Below are 14,729 nucleotides of genomic sequence, written 5' to 3'. Positions count from 1 at the left end.
ATAATTAAAAAACTCGATTTTCAGCGATTACGTCACAATGTTTTTCTATTTGTATTTTTCTTATAAAATTTGTCACTATGAACGTTCACCTTGACGATAAAANATTCCATTTCAGCACTCTTTAGGAACAAAAAGGACAGGAGCAAAACCTACTTGGACCTATTGAATCCTCTACGATAAATTTCTACCGGTCCTAGCCAGGCCTGNGGCGAGACTCCCGGTCGACAATGAAACTGTGAAATTTAGACTGTCACAAATTTTGGCCCCCCCAGCCGGGAATCGACCCCCGGGCCTCCCGCATGCCAATCCCACACTCTAACCACACAGGCACCGCCGTCGGTGTTTTATTTGCTAATAAATTAGCAATATGCGTCCGAATGGTTTTTTTAATCAGATTTCCAACTTAATTGAATGTTATCATCATGATTATTCTTATTATCCCTTTCTTCTACGTTAGAAATTTCTATGTTAAAAATTAATTCTAAAAAAAAGTTAGAAATTTTTTGAATTTTTAGGGAAAATATGACAGTAATTNAATTTTATCGGTTTTTATTCAACAACTCGAGTTCTATTCGTTCGATTCCGATTTATTAAGGGTTAAAATGTTGAATTTTTTACCACCTATAAGAATAATTTTGGTAATTTTTTTTTCCAATCTCTAAATGCTCAAAGTAACAAATTTTCGAAAAAAAAAATTGAAAAAGTTGTATTTTTCTGAATACGTCGCGATTGATTAAAAAAAAAAATTAACAGTAATTCTTATAATAAAAACGAGCATTTTGAGCCGTCATACATGTTGGGTTTCATCCCGGATCTATTTTATTTTTAATTTTTTCTTTTCAAAACTCCGCGAATTCGCTCGAAATACCCCAAAAGCGCGTTGATTGACTTTGATTATAAACAGTATGAAGTCNAAAGCGCGCTGATTGACGTTGATTATAAACAGTATGAAGTCAATTTAAATGTATACCTATATATTACATATTTTTTCGATACATCATCAAAGTCATTTGGGATGTTTTCACCAAATTTGTGGAATTTCGAAGAGAAAAAATTGAAAATAAAATATATCCCGGATGAAACCCAATATGTATGATGTCTCAAAATACTCGATTTGATTATAAGAATTGATGGAAAAAATATGAAAAAAATCAATCGTGACGTAATTTGCAAAATTCAACTTTTTCAACTTTTTTTTTTGAAAATTCATTATTTTGAGCATCTAGAAATAAAAAAAAATCTTTGCTAAGAATGTTCTTATAGGTGATGAAAAATGGAAAATTTTGACCCCTAATAAAGGTAAATCGGATGAGTAGAATTCGAGTTGAAAATGAAATGAAAAAAAAACGGATAAAATTTAAGGAAATTATATCTCCGAACTGGGCTTTAAGACATAGTTTTTCAAGCCCCCCAATCGTAGAAAGAATCGCCATCAATTTTCAAGCGGGTGAGGGTCAGTCGTTTACTCATCCGGCATGGAATACCTCATATTGATCCTCACACGCTCCTTAAAATTAACTGCTCAATTCTCTCATTGTTTTTTTAGCATTACAACACCACAACTCATTTCGTGTCCACACCAGATGGACACTAACTTTTTAAAATTAGTTATAACCTCTTATAATTAGCTTTTCACATCTTTTCATATTCTTAACATTAGTTTCATATCTTTACCTCCAGGAACTTTTATTTACGTTTGTTACCAGCAGCCTTATTAATACATTTTATGTACAAGGCGCGGTCAATGACTTCTCCTTCTCCAGCTAACTTGCAAATCCATTCTGTAAATGGGATTGTTCATTAAATTTTTTGGTTACCTTGGCAATTGAATAAAATCGAATTTTTCATGTAAGACGATCATTAAAATTCCAATAATAGATTGAATTTTCTAAGCAATTGTGGGGATGACATTCCATTCAATTCACTTTTGTATAGACGAGCTGTTCCACGCTGAATCTATATCCTAAAAAAGTCGATGTGGGAGATTTTCTTATAAATTTTATTCTGAAAAGGTGGGCTTCGGACGAAAATATTGAAGAAAAAAATCATATCACGATCACTCCAATCATGACGGCATAAATCGATGTTTTTTTATTGAAAATTTCACCAAAAATCATCGATAAAATGACGTATTTTTTTGTGTCAATTAATGTCAGTGTTTCTCCCTAATTTGGGATTCATTAATACTTTCAGTGAATGACCTACTGAGAATGAGGGAAAATTGCTCTTCACCTTCCAATTATGCCATAGTTGAATGAATTCTTCCTCCAAGTTATGTATCAAATATGAAATTTCTGAAATGCAGATGTTGTGGGAGAAACCGGGGCAAAATGATACATTGGGTCAAACAAGACTGCGGTACAACATAACAACTCCATTAACATTTTTGTTTTCATCGATTTTGTATTGAGTTACACTGACAAAATCATGTGAGAATCTCTCAGAAAAATTTGACAGGGATTTTTCACTGAGCTTGGAATGGGCAAAAAGGTATTCCTCAATTTTTTATTTTTTTTTCTACTTCGGTATGAACTCAATTTTTTTCATGTTCATTTATTATTTTAAAAAATATATAACTCGCGTTTTAATGAACAGGATTTAATTTCTTAGGCTTCCAAATTTTCATCTTTCCTCTAGCTTCATTGACATGCAGGATAAATATATTTCCCTTGATTGTGGAATATAATAATTAAAAAACTCGATTTTCAGCGATTACGTCACAATGTTTTTCTATTTGTATTTTTCTTATAAAATTTGTCACTATGAACGTTCACCTTGACGATAATAAAAAAAATGGGCCCTTGATGTATGCAATTTTTTCCTTTTTTGTTCAGAATTTTACTATTTTTATGGCAGATCCAATATATTGGAAATAAAAACAATCATTTATAGGAATAAAATCAATGTCATCACGAAAAGTCCTAACAATTTTCAATAAAAATTGTGAAATTCGGATTTAAAAAAAGTGGACAATAAAGTAGGATAAAGTAGAATAGCCCCTTAGAATGAAAAAAAATACGTGCAAGATGACCATTCCAAAACATATTACTAATTTATTAACAAAAACAGCTATGCTCCTAGAAAAAAAAAAACAAATTTTCCACTTGTTTAAAATTATGTTTTATAGATAATCGCGATTGAAAAATAAAACATAATTTAGTGTATACCCTCGTCAAAATGAAGGACATGCAATTTCTCGTTTTGAAGTTTTTTCATATATTCATTAGGTATGTCAATGAGGAATTTGATAGCTGTAAAGGGGGTTAGAATTGTTTTGGTAATGTGAAGAAAAAAATTCACAGAAAAAAAGGAGCTTTCAATCAATAATAATTGCTGAAATTAACAATACTTTTTTCTTTTTTTTTGCTTCCCGATGGGAGCTTCGTAATCGTTGAAATTCAAGTGTTGGATTTTTTATAGTATTATATTTACCCAGTAAGATTTAAAAAAGTCTGAAAATGCAATTTTTAAACCTCTTCCTGACATATGTTTGTTGTGTGTACGTATTTAATATTGTTTTTCTTCAATTATTCACTAATGAATGGATAGAATTAATTTTTTTTTCCAAATGAAGGCAGTGTTAAGCCCTATCAATCGCCATTAATTAAAATTCAATTCATCGATTAGTTATTTTAATTTCTTCGAAAATCAGTTGTTCCACGATAACTAAAAAAAAGGTTGTGCATTGATTGAATAATGGCTTAAAAAAATTGATTGAATGTCCTTTTGACTGAGTTCGAAGATGAAGGCGATCGCAATAATCGTTATTTTGATTTATTGGAAAATTTCAAAAAATTTGGTATTTTGTGAAAATCAGAATTCCGGGGATAACTTTGAATATCATGCTCCAAATTAATTCAATTATAGCGTAAAATATTTGTTCCAATGTCATTAAGGGTCGGGTTCATTATCTGCCAAATGTTATTTAGATTGACTTTTTGTTCGATTTTCATTTCGACATTTCAACTCGATGCCCCATTACTTAGGGACATCCAAAAATTCTGAATTTTGGTTGAAAGAAAAGAAAAGCAAGTGGGAAATTGCTCTTGTACTGCAAATAGTATAGTTTTTTTGCTATTTTTTTCTTCTCGTATACCCTTTCGGGTCTTTACGATGGGAAGGGAACATTCCCATCCCCTAACCCCCTGTACCGCATTCGCCGAAGGACAAAGGAAAACCTCATTCGAAGGAAAAACCTGCCCAGGTACAGTCGTCTCTTGCGAGACTCCCGCTCGACAATGAAACTGGGAAATTTAGACTGTCACAAATTTTGGCCCCCCCAGCCGGGAATCGACCCCCGGGCCTCCCGCATGCCAATCCCACATTCTAACCACACAGGCACCGCCGTCGGTGTTTTATTTGCTAATAAATTAGCAATATGCGTCCGAATGGTTTTTTTAATCAGATTTCCAACTTAATTGAATGTTATCATCATGATTATTCTTATTATCCCTTTCTTCTACGTTAGAAATTTCTATGTTAAAAATTAATTCTAAAAAAAAGTTAGAAATTTTTTGAATTTTTAGGGAAAATATGACAGTAATTCTTATGACAGTGACATTAAATCTAATTTAGGGGGAAAATTTTCATAAAATTTCAAGGTTTAGGTATAATTCAAGGAAATTCATGAGTTTTCACTGGGAGTAAGATAGGTATTTAATAATGTGATTGAATTTTCAATGCAACATGAATATTCAGATACAAAATGACATTAATTTTTTCCTAAATTATCCAGATTTTGCTGAATTTTCACGGAATAATTGAACTGAAATTCAAGGACTTTATTAATTTTCAGATCACTCAAACAGAAAATCAATGAAATATTTGATTTTTTAATGACTAGTAGATTTCCTGAAATTTCAGTGATTATTTTTCTCACTCGGATTTCAGCCAATCAGAGCGCAGTATTTAAGGCTGTCAGTTTTATTTCGGCAATTTCTAAAAAATTTCCGACGGAAATTCACTAGTAGCTTTTCAAATGTTTCTCATCTTTCAACGCATTTCACGTTTAATATTCTGTGTGACAGATGAACAAAAAAGTGGGTTGTAAATGTATCCGGATGCTGTTCACTGCACTTTGCTTGGCCGAAATCCGAGTGGAAAAATAATCCGTCAAATACCTCTCGTGCTTCAAAATTAATCGGATATTTTCCTCAAGCTTCCCTGCCTAAGAACGAGTGTGTCAACTTTTGCAGAAAAATCCCTTGTGCTTTGCACTCGGGATTTTAAACCTGCAAAATTTGACACAATCGTTCCTAGGCTACGAAGCTATAGGAAAATATCCGATAATTTTGAAGCATTAGTGGTATTACTACTGAAAATTGAACACGATAAAAATTTTCGGAATTTGGCCCGCAAAATTCAGACGGAAATGTTCAACAGTATACACTATCGATTGTTTTTTTTTACGGTTCTGTCTCTCCTCTTAACCCTTCGATAAAATGTTAATAGAAAAATTTTACTTATTTATACTTGAATGAATTTGAAACATCGCATTTGCGGAAACCACCGTAAAGCTTGCTTTCAGGAAAATTCATGAAAAAAATCGAAATTTTTTTCATGAATTTTCGACCAATATATCTACCGTAACATCTTTTAACTTCGACTTAGTGGCCTTGAAAGGAACATTTGAAGCTATGATTGAATTCATTTGTAATCATAAAATTCAAAGATATCCCCAAGTTCTGATTATCAAAACAACGATTATTGCCATTACCTCCATCTTCGAACTCGGTCAGAACAATATCCAAACAAATTTTTTAAGCCGTCATTCAATGAATTTAGAACATTTTTTAGAATTATCGTATTATAACTGAATTTTGAAAAAATTGGAAAATTAAAAAAATGAATCAATGAATTAAATTTTAATGAATGGCGATGGATATGGCTTAGTAGTACCTAAATTTGAATAAAATGATTTAATTCCATGTATTCATTAATGAGAAATTGATATAAATACATGATTGAATGATGTCAATATAGGAGTTAGGATGAATAATGTATAATTACCGTAGCAAATGGCGGCCTGAGGATCCGAAACAAAATAATAAATCCGTTGGCAGAACGCAGTAAGACAATTGTATAAATGAAGGCTCTTTCAGAAAATTTGTAATATTTTTATCACACTTTTACGATGAATTACTAATCACTTTCGCGATCTCCTCCATTGATAATTGTACTGGCGATCAGCTGTCATAGCTGTCAGCAAACATAGGAAAATCTCTTTTTTTTNATTGTATAAATGAAGGCTCTTTCAGAAAATTTGTAATATTTTTATCACACTTACGATGAATTACTAATCACTTTCGCGATCTCCTCCATTGATAATTGTACTGGCGATCAGCTGTCATTTTTGTCGGGAATTGCAAACATAGGAAAATCTCTTTTTTTTCTTTTTTTACGCCCTTAACAAAGGGACAGTTGATGGACAGTACAATTTTCGATTAAGGAGATGGTTGTAAGTAATTCGTAGTTCATCGTAAAAGTGTTTTCAAGGAATTCTTGAAAATTTTACCAAATTTTTCAAAGAACTTCTTTTTGTACAATCATCTGTTGCGCTGTGCTGAAGCATTTAGTATCTCGTCTTTCCTGCCCCCATGGTGGCCACTGACAGGCCGCCATTTGCCACGGTAATAATGTATTATTCATATCTCTTCTATTGAACTCATTCTGCAGTATTAATTAAAAATGCTTCTGCAAAATGTTCAGGGTTTTTTTTACATTTTTTCTATCCAAATTCACAATTTTCAGGTGTCTCTGAGTGACGAGGGATCGAGTTGAAATTTTGAGATAAACATTGAACAAAAAAAGCAATCTAGATAAGGTTTGGCGGATAATGGTGCCGAGCCTTAAGTCGAAGTTAAAAGATGATTACGATACCTATATTGGTTCATTCAATTTTTATAATAATTGTTCAAAATTTGGAATTTTTCTTAAATTTCTCTGAAATTGAGTATTCCAATGATTTCTTCTCATGTGATATTTCAAATTCATTCAAGTATGTTAGATAAAATTCGTTTATTAACAATGATTTATACATGATAAGAGAAAATTATGTGCAAAATAAACATTCAGAAGCATATTGCTAATTTATTAACAAAAATTACTATACTATGCAATATAAGAACAATTTCGCACTTGTTTTGTGTTCATTTGCTAACTTTCCAGAAAAAAATTGGAAACAAAATTCATGCAATCCAATTGTTTGGACTTCAGATTTGGCGTGAAACTGCTCCTATTGGAAATTAGGAACAATAGTTTCCTGAAATTTTACTACTTTCAACAATTTTCCGTGAGGTATGCACGTTATGCACGGATGAAAAAATTTAATAGAAAAACGCAGCAAATTCGCTAAGCCATTCTATTGGATTTCTATGAAATTGTCTATTAGTTTTTCGCAGATTCTATTCAAATATTTAATAAAAAATATTCAGTAGAACAAGTCAATAGAATTTCATTTTTCTATAAATTTTATATTGATATAATATTATATGTTCTATAGAATTTCCTCAAATTTTCCACGTTTTTTGTTTGATTTTCTTGATGAAACGAAAATAAAAATAGAATAAAAATAAAGTGGAAAATTTGAGTCGAGGGAATTCTATCGAAAATATCTAGATAGAATAAGTTGTATAGAATAATCAAATTCTATTGACTCTTTCTTGAGAATATTTTCTGCAGAGCCTTCCAGAAACTAATAGAAAGTTCAACAAAAATCTAATAATAATCTAATAATTTAATAGGATTGTCTATCAAATTCGCTAGGTTTCCCTATTACATTTTCTCGTTTGTTTGGAAATTTGCAGAAGGAAATTTAGAAAGTAATTCTTTAAAAGAATTTGCCCTAATCGTAATAATGGGAGGAAAGTTTAATTTTACTATACAATCCAGCAAAAAGTCTTTTGCAAATTCCTGGCCTTCCTCCACCTCGGGCACCAAGGGCACAGTAATCAGTCAACGAGTAACTTCCTTTATACACCTCGTTCAATACAATAGTTACAGCACTCCTCCAATAGAAACCGTTTCCATCTTTAGTCATCATTTCTACATAAGTAACGAGATTTTTTTTCAGATAAAATCCACACCTCTCAGCTATTTCAACCTAAAATATTAAAAATAATATCATTCGTGGCAAAGCCATGGGTTTGTGGATTCAAAGGCCTGAATATTATTAATTAACCGAACAATCAAAATTAATCTCATTATAGATGGATGGCTAAATCAATTTTCTAATTCTAAGATATTAATTATTAATTTTGTAATTGCCAACCCTTTATTCTTAAGTAAGTATTGAACGAAGGTCCATTGGTATCAAAACTGTGAAGTGCCAATTAAAAAATGATTTGCTTTAGAATGGTAGTTTTTAATCTTCTATTTTGAATATTAAACGTTTAAAATTGCAAAATAATGTAACTGATCCATGTTATGAAATTGTGAGCAACTATTCAACATTCAGAATAAAATTTTTCTATACGAAAATAATCTCTTCGAATATTATTTACGTTGAATTTCACACAAATTACTTTTGCTCCATGAATTATTTAGTAGTAATACCACTAGTGCTTCCAAATTAGCGGATATTTTCCGATAGCTTCGTTGCCTAGGAACGATTGTGTCAAATTTTGCAGGTTTAAAATACCGAATGCGAAGCACGAGGGATTTTTCTGCAAAATTTGACACACTCCTTCCTAGGCAGAGAAGCTTGAGGAAAATATCAGATTAATTTTAAAGCACGAGTGGTATTTGACGGATTATTTTTCCACTCGGATTTCGGCCAAGCAAAATGTAGTGAACAGCATCCGGATACATTTACATAGCCATACATTTACAATCCACTTTTTTGTTTATCTGTCACACAGAATATTAAACGTGAAATGCGTTGAACGATGAAAAACATTTGAAAAGCTACTAGTGAATTTCCGTCGGAAATTTTTTAGAAATTTCGGAAATAAAACTCCTTGACAGCCTTAAATACTGCGCTCTGATTGGCTGAAATCCGAGTGAGAAAAATAATCAATAGAAAATATGATTAACTATTTTTAATTGCATTTTTGTATTACAGTGGAACCAGATGCAGGGAAAAACAGTCCAGTAGGATTTAATATTCTTTCCATCGAATCATCTCACAATGAAAGAGGTTGAATCTAGAATAATGTGTATTACAACTTTCATTCGTCATTTTTCGTAACTTTCACAAGCAAGTTTATTATTTTTTTGTCAACTCTAATCTAATGGGTAATCTTCCATTAGATTTCCAAATCGAGGAGTCGATGCACTCTCGAAAAATAAACCATCGACTGGCGTCCAACATATTTAACATTTCAATTAAAAATAATCCTGTTCTTCATTCTAAATTTTNGGAATCGATGCACTCTCGAAAAATAATCCATCGACTGGCGTCCAACATATTGAACATTTCAATTAAAAATAATCCTATTCTTCATTCTAAATTTTTCCCCGAACGTCACAACTATCTTAATATTATTTTAATACGTGGCACCCAACAAACATAATTTTCCATTTTAAGAAAATGAAAAAAATAAAAACTTCAACTTTATGTTGCCTCCCGATAACTGGACGTTACAACTTATTGCCAGAAACCCATATTTGCAGATGAAAAAATTTAAAATAATAATTTCATGGGTGCAAGGTGGAAAAACCAAAAAATTGCCACAAAAAAAATTTTTTTGACCATTGTAATATTGCGCCAAAGCATTCGCGGATTTTTTTGTTGCAACTTTGAACAATTTTCTTGGAAAAAGCTTTTATGTATTTTTCACGTGAAACCCAAGCGATATTTGTGAAAAACTAATGAAATTTCTTTCAGGAAAAAAATCAATATGGGTGTTTCTCGTGGACTGGACGAGATAAAAGGCTAAAAATATAGGAGAAGACTCATTTCAATATCCCTAAAAGTGATCAAATTTTTAGTCAAATAAAAAATTACACGCTGGATCGTTCGTCGATAATTGTTGGAATATGCCATACATAAATTGCAATAGTTGGTGATTGGAGGAATGCGCGAAATTTTTGACCAATTCAATTTGCCTTTTATGCTTAGAAAATTTTTTGCAGATATTTTTTCTTCAGAAAAGGTCTTTTACAATAAAAAAAACAAGACTTTGCTCATTTCCTATTGCAAACATGGGACAAGTCATTTGTTCTCCAATCAATCTCTCCTCTTACCTTGTCTTCACCGGACTTATAAAATTCTTCAGGCAGTGGTGGGGGTGTGAACATTTCGTTTCCTCTAGCACTATTCGTTTTTTCGCAATTGTACGTCAATGCCTTCAGAAGTATTTTTTGACACATTACCCATCCTCTCGGAACTGCAAATTAGTATATTTCGTAACGAGTACAAAATAGTATATTTCGTAACGGGTGCCAAAAAGTGTTTTTTGGCGCGTGGGAGGTTTATATCACGAGCCGAAGGCGAGCACACAAAAAAACATTTCACGTTGGAAACATTTTTTCACGAGTTACGAACAATATTTTTCATCACAATGTGGCGGAAATTGGACTTTTAGGCACACGGAGCGTGCCGAAAAGTTCACTTTTCGTCACAGCGTGATGAAAAAGTGTTTTTTGGCGTCGTTACGAAATATACTATTAAATATTTAACGTCGCAAATCACGTACAAATTCAAGTTTCAAAAGAAAAAATTTTGAAGTTTGAGAACTCACTCGGATTTGGCAGCAACTTTGCGAGCCTTTGAGCTGCTTTGTCAATATTCTTGTTGTCAGAGGTTTCCATACAGAGATTACTTTCAAGAGACTTCTCATCAGACGAATGAACCCCCTCTCCATCGCTATAATCGTCAGGCATATCAGAATCGTCTTGCGAACTCGATGATTCGGCTTTTTCAATACTCTGCGACTGCACTGATGTAGCTGAGGTGGAAATATTTGGCAGATCTCGTGTTTCATGCCGCTCTTCATTTTTATTTTCACCCTTGGCCTGATCTTGACAATTTTCTGAATTTTTATCAATTATTGACCCCAAAAACCCCATATGCTTCGGTGATTCAACAATCACATCTGTCTCTTGATTGAGGCTATGGGTTTCAACTCCTAAAGAACGCTGTTCGATTGCTGAACTCTGTTGTGTCTTGAAAGGCGAAGTAGTTTTTGAGTTCCTGTTCTGAACAAATTCATCAATTCTGTAGAGGGGATTTCGAACTTTTTGCAAATCTGTGAATACCTTGTCCTGTGTATTATCACCAGTTTCAATCATAGGGAATTCTGAAGGAAGAGGTCGACAATTGCAATAATTCATATTATCCGGGTCAGCCTGCTGTGGTGGTGGATAGTGGTGACCATAATACCCCATCGACTGAAACGGATAAGGCTCTGATGATATAGAAGATTGTGACCAGGGATACGAAGTTGGATAAGCGTCCATAGGGTGACTGAATGATAGAAAAGGTGAAGTGGATCGAGAATGCTCCTGCCAAGGCGGTGCGGTACGACTAGAAAGGGGATTCCCCTGATTCTGCGAATTACAAGAACGACTGTCGCCCTGACCTTGAACTCCAATCATGTTTGCGCTTTGTGACGGCCAATTTTTGCATGGTCTTTCATCTTGTCCATTTCTAACATATCTATAAGAATCTTGATTACCGCAATTTGAGGCTGTTGTCATCGTCGCGGGATGAATTTGAGATTTCTGTGGAGGGCATTTGTCAGGATGATATTTCGAACTCTTGGACTTCACGTGTCGTTTTTTACCACATGAGGTGTACTTGTGGTGAGCATCCAGACTGGAAGCACTTCTTTGAAAGAAGCGTTCCTTCAATACATGTGGTGATTGAGATGGCATCAATATCTGGGACTGAGAAGCTGAATATTGATGAGATGAAGTCATAGTTGTTGATGCTACTGGTGCTGATCGACAGCTGTCAACTTTGTGGACATTAAAATTATTCCTTCCAGGTTGAGGGTATCTACCTCTATTTTCATCGCTATTTTTGCCCTCTGTATCATCTTTACGAGGCTTTTTGATGAGTGGAGCATCATCAGTTGTAAAAATTGGCAAATCATTCAGGATCTTGGTAGCAATCTTTCTCTGGTTTGATTTCCTTATGGTTTGAACCAATTTTTCCTGATGAGACCGTTCTTGCTGGTCAGAAATTGTTGCACTGGAGAATAATTTAGTAGAAGAATCTTTAATTGCTCCATCCGCAGCCAAGAATAATTTTTCTAGTTCGTCTCGATTTTCTAAAAAATTCTCCCAACACAAATTAATTGTTCATTAAAATATATCGAAATTAAGATGACACAATCGGTTGAGGAATTTAACCATTTTTTTTGTACTTAAGATGTTCCAGAATTTTCTTCTAACATTTTTCTATTAATATATTCATCGCACATATTTACCGGACACATGTGAAATGACAAGAAATCTTCCATATGTCAGAGCCGATGATAGCCGGATTTTCATCAATTTTATGACAACTGATGAAAACGTTGTGTAGAAAAATGGAATTGTATCATGTTTTTGGTTTAAAATAACTCCTTTAGAACTTTTTCTACAAAAGAATTTGTCCAATATATTGAAATCTTGTACATCATATTAGTAAAAAACATGAAAAGATGTGAACAATTTCCGACAAATAAATGTTATGCACCTAATTCTGATTTGCTTATGGAAATGGCTGCGGAACGTTTATAATTTTTTTTTGCATTTTTCTTTCCAATGATTCCTTATTGAGATAAATTAAATGAAAAGCAAAAAGATTAAAACACATGTACATACCTGAAATGCGGATGACTTTGCCACTGTGGAAAGATGTGTTATTCTTGTCATCCTGCCACTTCAATGTCGTAACGCAGCCCTCACTTTGGTCTGCTTTTTTTATTTTGTTTAGTTCAATTACATTGCTATCGTGAGTTTCAATCCACCAAATTAGTGCCCACTTTTTCTTCGATCTTGGCATTCTCGAAACTTCTATACACTGGAGGATGCAATATTACGCGTAAATTGAGGTTATAATTTGCGTCACTGGTATTTTTTCGCAAATGGACACCACGTGAGATAATAAACGTTTTGAGAAATGAAAAAAAAGGATTGATAGTTAGATATAATCGAATAGTCTGAATGCTGCTCTCAAATAAGAAAATGTTGATGAGAAAATATTAGAAATTTTAATGCAAATACAACCGTGCATACGGATTTGAAATACGTGAAAATGAAATGAATCGACGAGCACTGTGCAACGAGGAACGGAGGAACCGACTATTCACATTTTCATCGTTCCATGCGTCCAACTAGTAAATGCTGGATATTATTGATGACAATGTTGTGATCGTCGTAGCCAATTATTTNCACTGTGCAACGAGGAACGGAGGATCCGACTATTCACATTTCCATCGTTCCATGCGTCCAACTAGTAAATGCTGGATATTATTGATGACAATGTTGTGATCGTCGTAGCCAATTATTTGGGAAATATCAAGACACTCTAAAACTAACGATTAAAACGTGATCAAGGCCATAATTCGGTCAATTAACTCATACGCTGCTCGTCCTTTGAATTGTCTGTTATTATATCCCCGAGTGAGAGAGAATAAATAGATTCTCACACGTCAAATTGGAGGCCAGCATTTCTTATTACAAGAGAGAATCTCATCAAGATGTCCCGCAAACCGTTGGACCATCTATCTCAAAAGAGAAAACGGCAAAAATTTCGAGTATTATTACAAGAGGATGGCGAAAGGAATGGTGACAACAGAGTCTCAGCTGAATTGAGAATATTAAATGACTACTAAGTAAATTCTTAAGGATTATTTCTTCCTCTGAGTAATATGGTTTATATATTGTAAATATTAAATGTTGAATTTATTGCAAAAAGAAGTCGCATTGGATTCATGTGACCCAGTACACATATTAGGATTTCATAAATATTCGGTGTNGAGAGAATCTCATCAAGATGTCCCGCAAACCGTTGGACCATCTCAAAAGAGAAAACGGCAAAAATTTCGAGTATTATTACAAGAGGATGGCGAAAGGAATGGTGACAACAGAGTCTCAGCTGAATTGAGAATATTAAATGACCAGTAAGTAAATTCTTAAGGAGTATTTCTTCCTCTGAGTAATATGGTTTATATATTGTAAATATTAAATGTTGAATTTATTGCAAAAAGAAGTCGCATTGGATTCATGTGACCCAGTACACATATTAGGATTTCATAAATATTCGGTGTGTATGAGCGAGTCCACCACTTCTGCCTATATTTTGCTGCAAAAGTGTAGATATAGATTCAAAACAATAAGAATGAGCGCAACTGGAGCTCTCTAACTTAATTATTGGTGGAAAAGTTGAAGATTGAACAATTGAAGACTATGATTTCATTTGCTTCTACATTAAAATTTATGTAATAAACTCATCAGCGCGATAGATGAAGGCACCAACGATTTTAAAATTTCAATGCGGTCTCTTTTTAAATTTCTGGTGGAGAATTTCATTAATTTTTAACAAATTCTTTTGTAGGGAAATCAATTCACAAACAATTTCAAATTTAAATTTTAAGAACGAACCGCCAAGAATGATTAAAAACTGCCATCTGCAAATCCATGCTCATAAATCAATTCCGCAAATCTATATTATCGACAACTTTATATCATTTTATATGGGCGTGTCCCATCTNGTCAGCGCGATAGATGAAGGCACCAACGATTTTAGAATTTCAATGCGGTCTCTTTTTAAATTTCTGGTGGAGAATTTCATTAAT

General features: G+C 33.3%; 1 protein-coding gene across 5 annotated transcripts; it reads right to left on the bottom strand.

The window, feature by feature from the left end:
• Nucleotides 1-1,370: 1,370 nt before the first annotated feature.
• On the bottom strand, nucleotides 1,371-13,216 carry LOC107047185. Of its 5 annotated transcripts, none has more exons than XM_015269931.1 (5): nucleotides 13,168-13,216; nucleotides 10,683-12,952; nucleotides 10,186-10,328; nucleotides 7,879-8,101; nucleotides 1,371-1,781 (listed from the first exon to the last, which is right to left on the bottom strand). In XM_015269931.1, exons 2-5 carry the CDS (start codon nucleotides 11,860-11,862, stop codon nucleotides 1,687-1,689), a joined length of 1,641 nt encoding a protein of 546 aa, XP_015125417.1. In that variant the 5' UTR covers nucleotides 11,863-12,952; nucleotides 13,168-13,216; the 3' UTR covers nucleotides 1,371-1,686. The 5 variants fall into 5 exon arrangements, with proteins under 5 accessions (XP_015125417.1, XP_015125418.1, XP_015125420.1 ...); XM_015269932.1 differs by lacking the exon at nucleotides 13,168-13,216 and having other exon boundaries at nucleotides 10,683-12,526; nucleotides 12,754-13,152; XM_015269934.1 differs by lacking the exon at nucleotides 13,168-13,216 and having other exon boundaries at nucleotides 7,884-8,101; nucleotides 10,683-13,152.
• Between the last annotated feature and the right edge of the window lie 1,513 nt (nucleotides 13,217-14,729).

Source organism: Diachasma alloeum, unplaced genomic scaffold, assembly GCF_001412515.2.
Source record: "Diachasma alloeum isolate Michigan unplaced genomic scaffold, Dall2.0 Dall_scaffold_26963, whole genome shotgun sequence".
Lineage (NCBI taxonomy): Eukaryota > Metazoa > Arthropoda > Insecta > Hymenoptera > Braconidae > Diachasma > Diachasma alloeum.
This window is presented reverse-complemented; position numbering and strand designations above follow the sequence as displayed.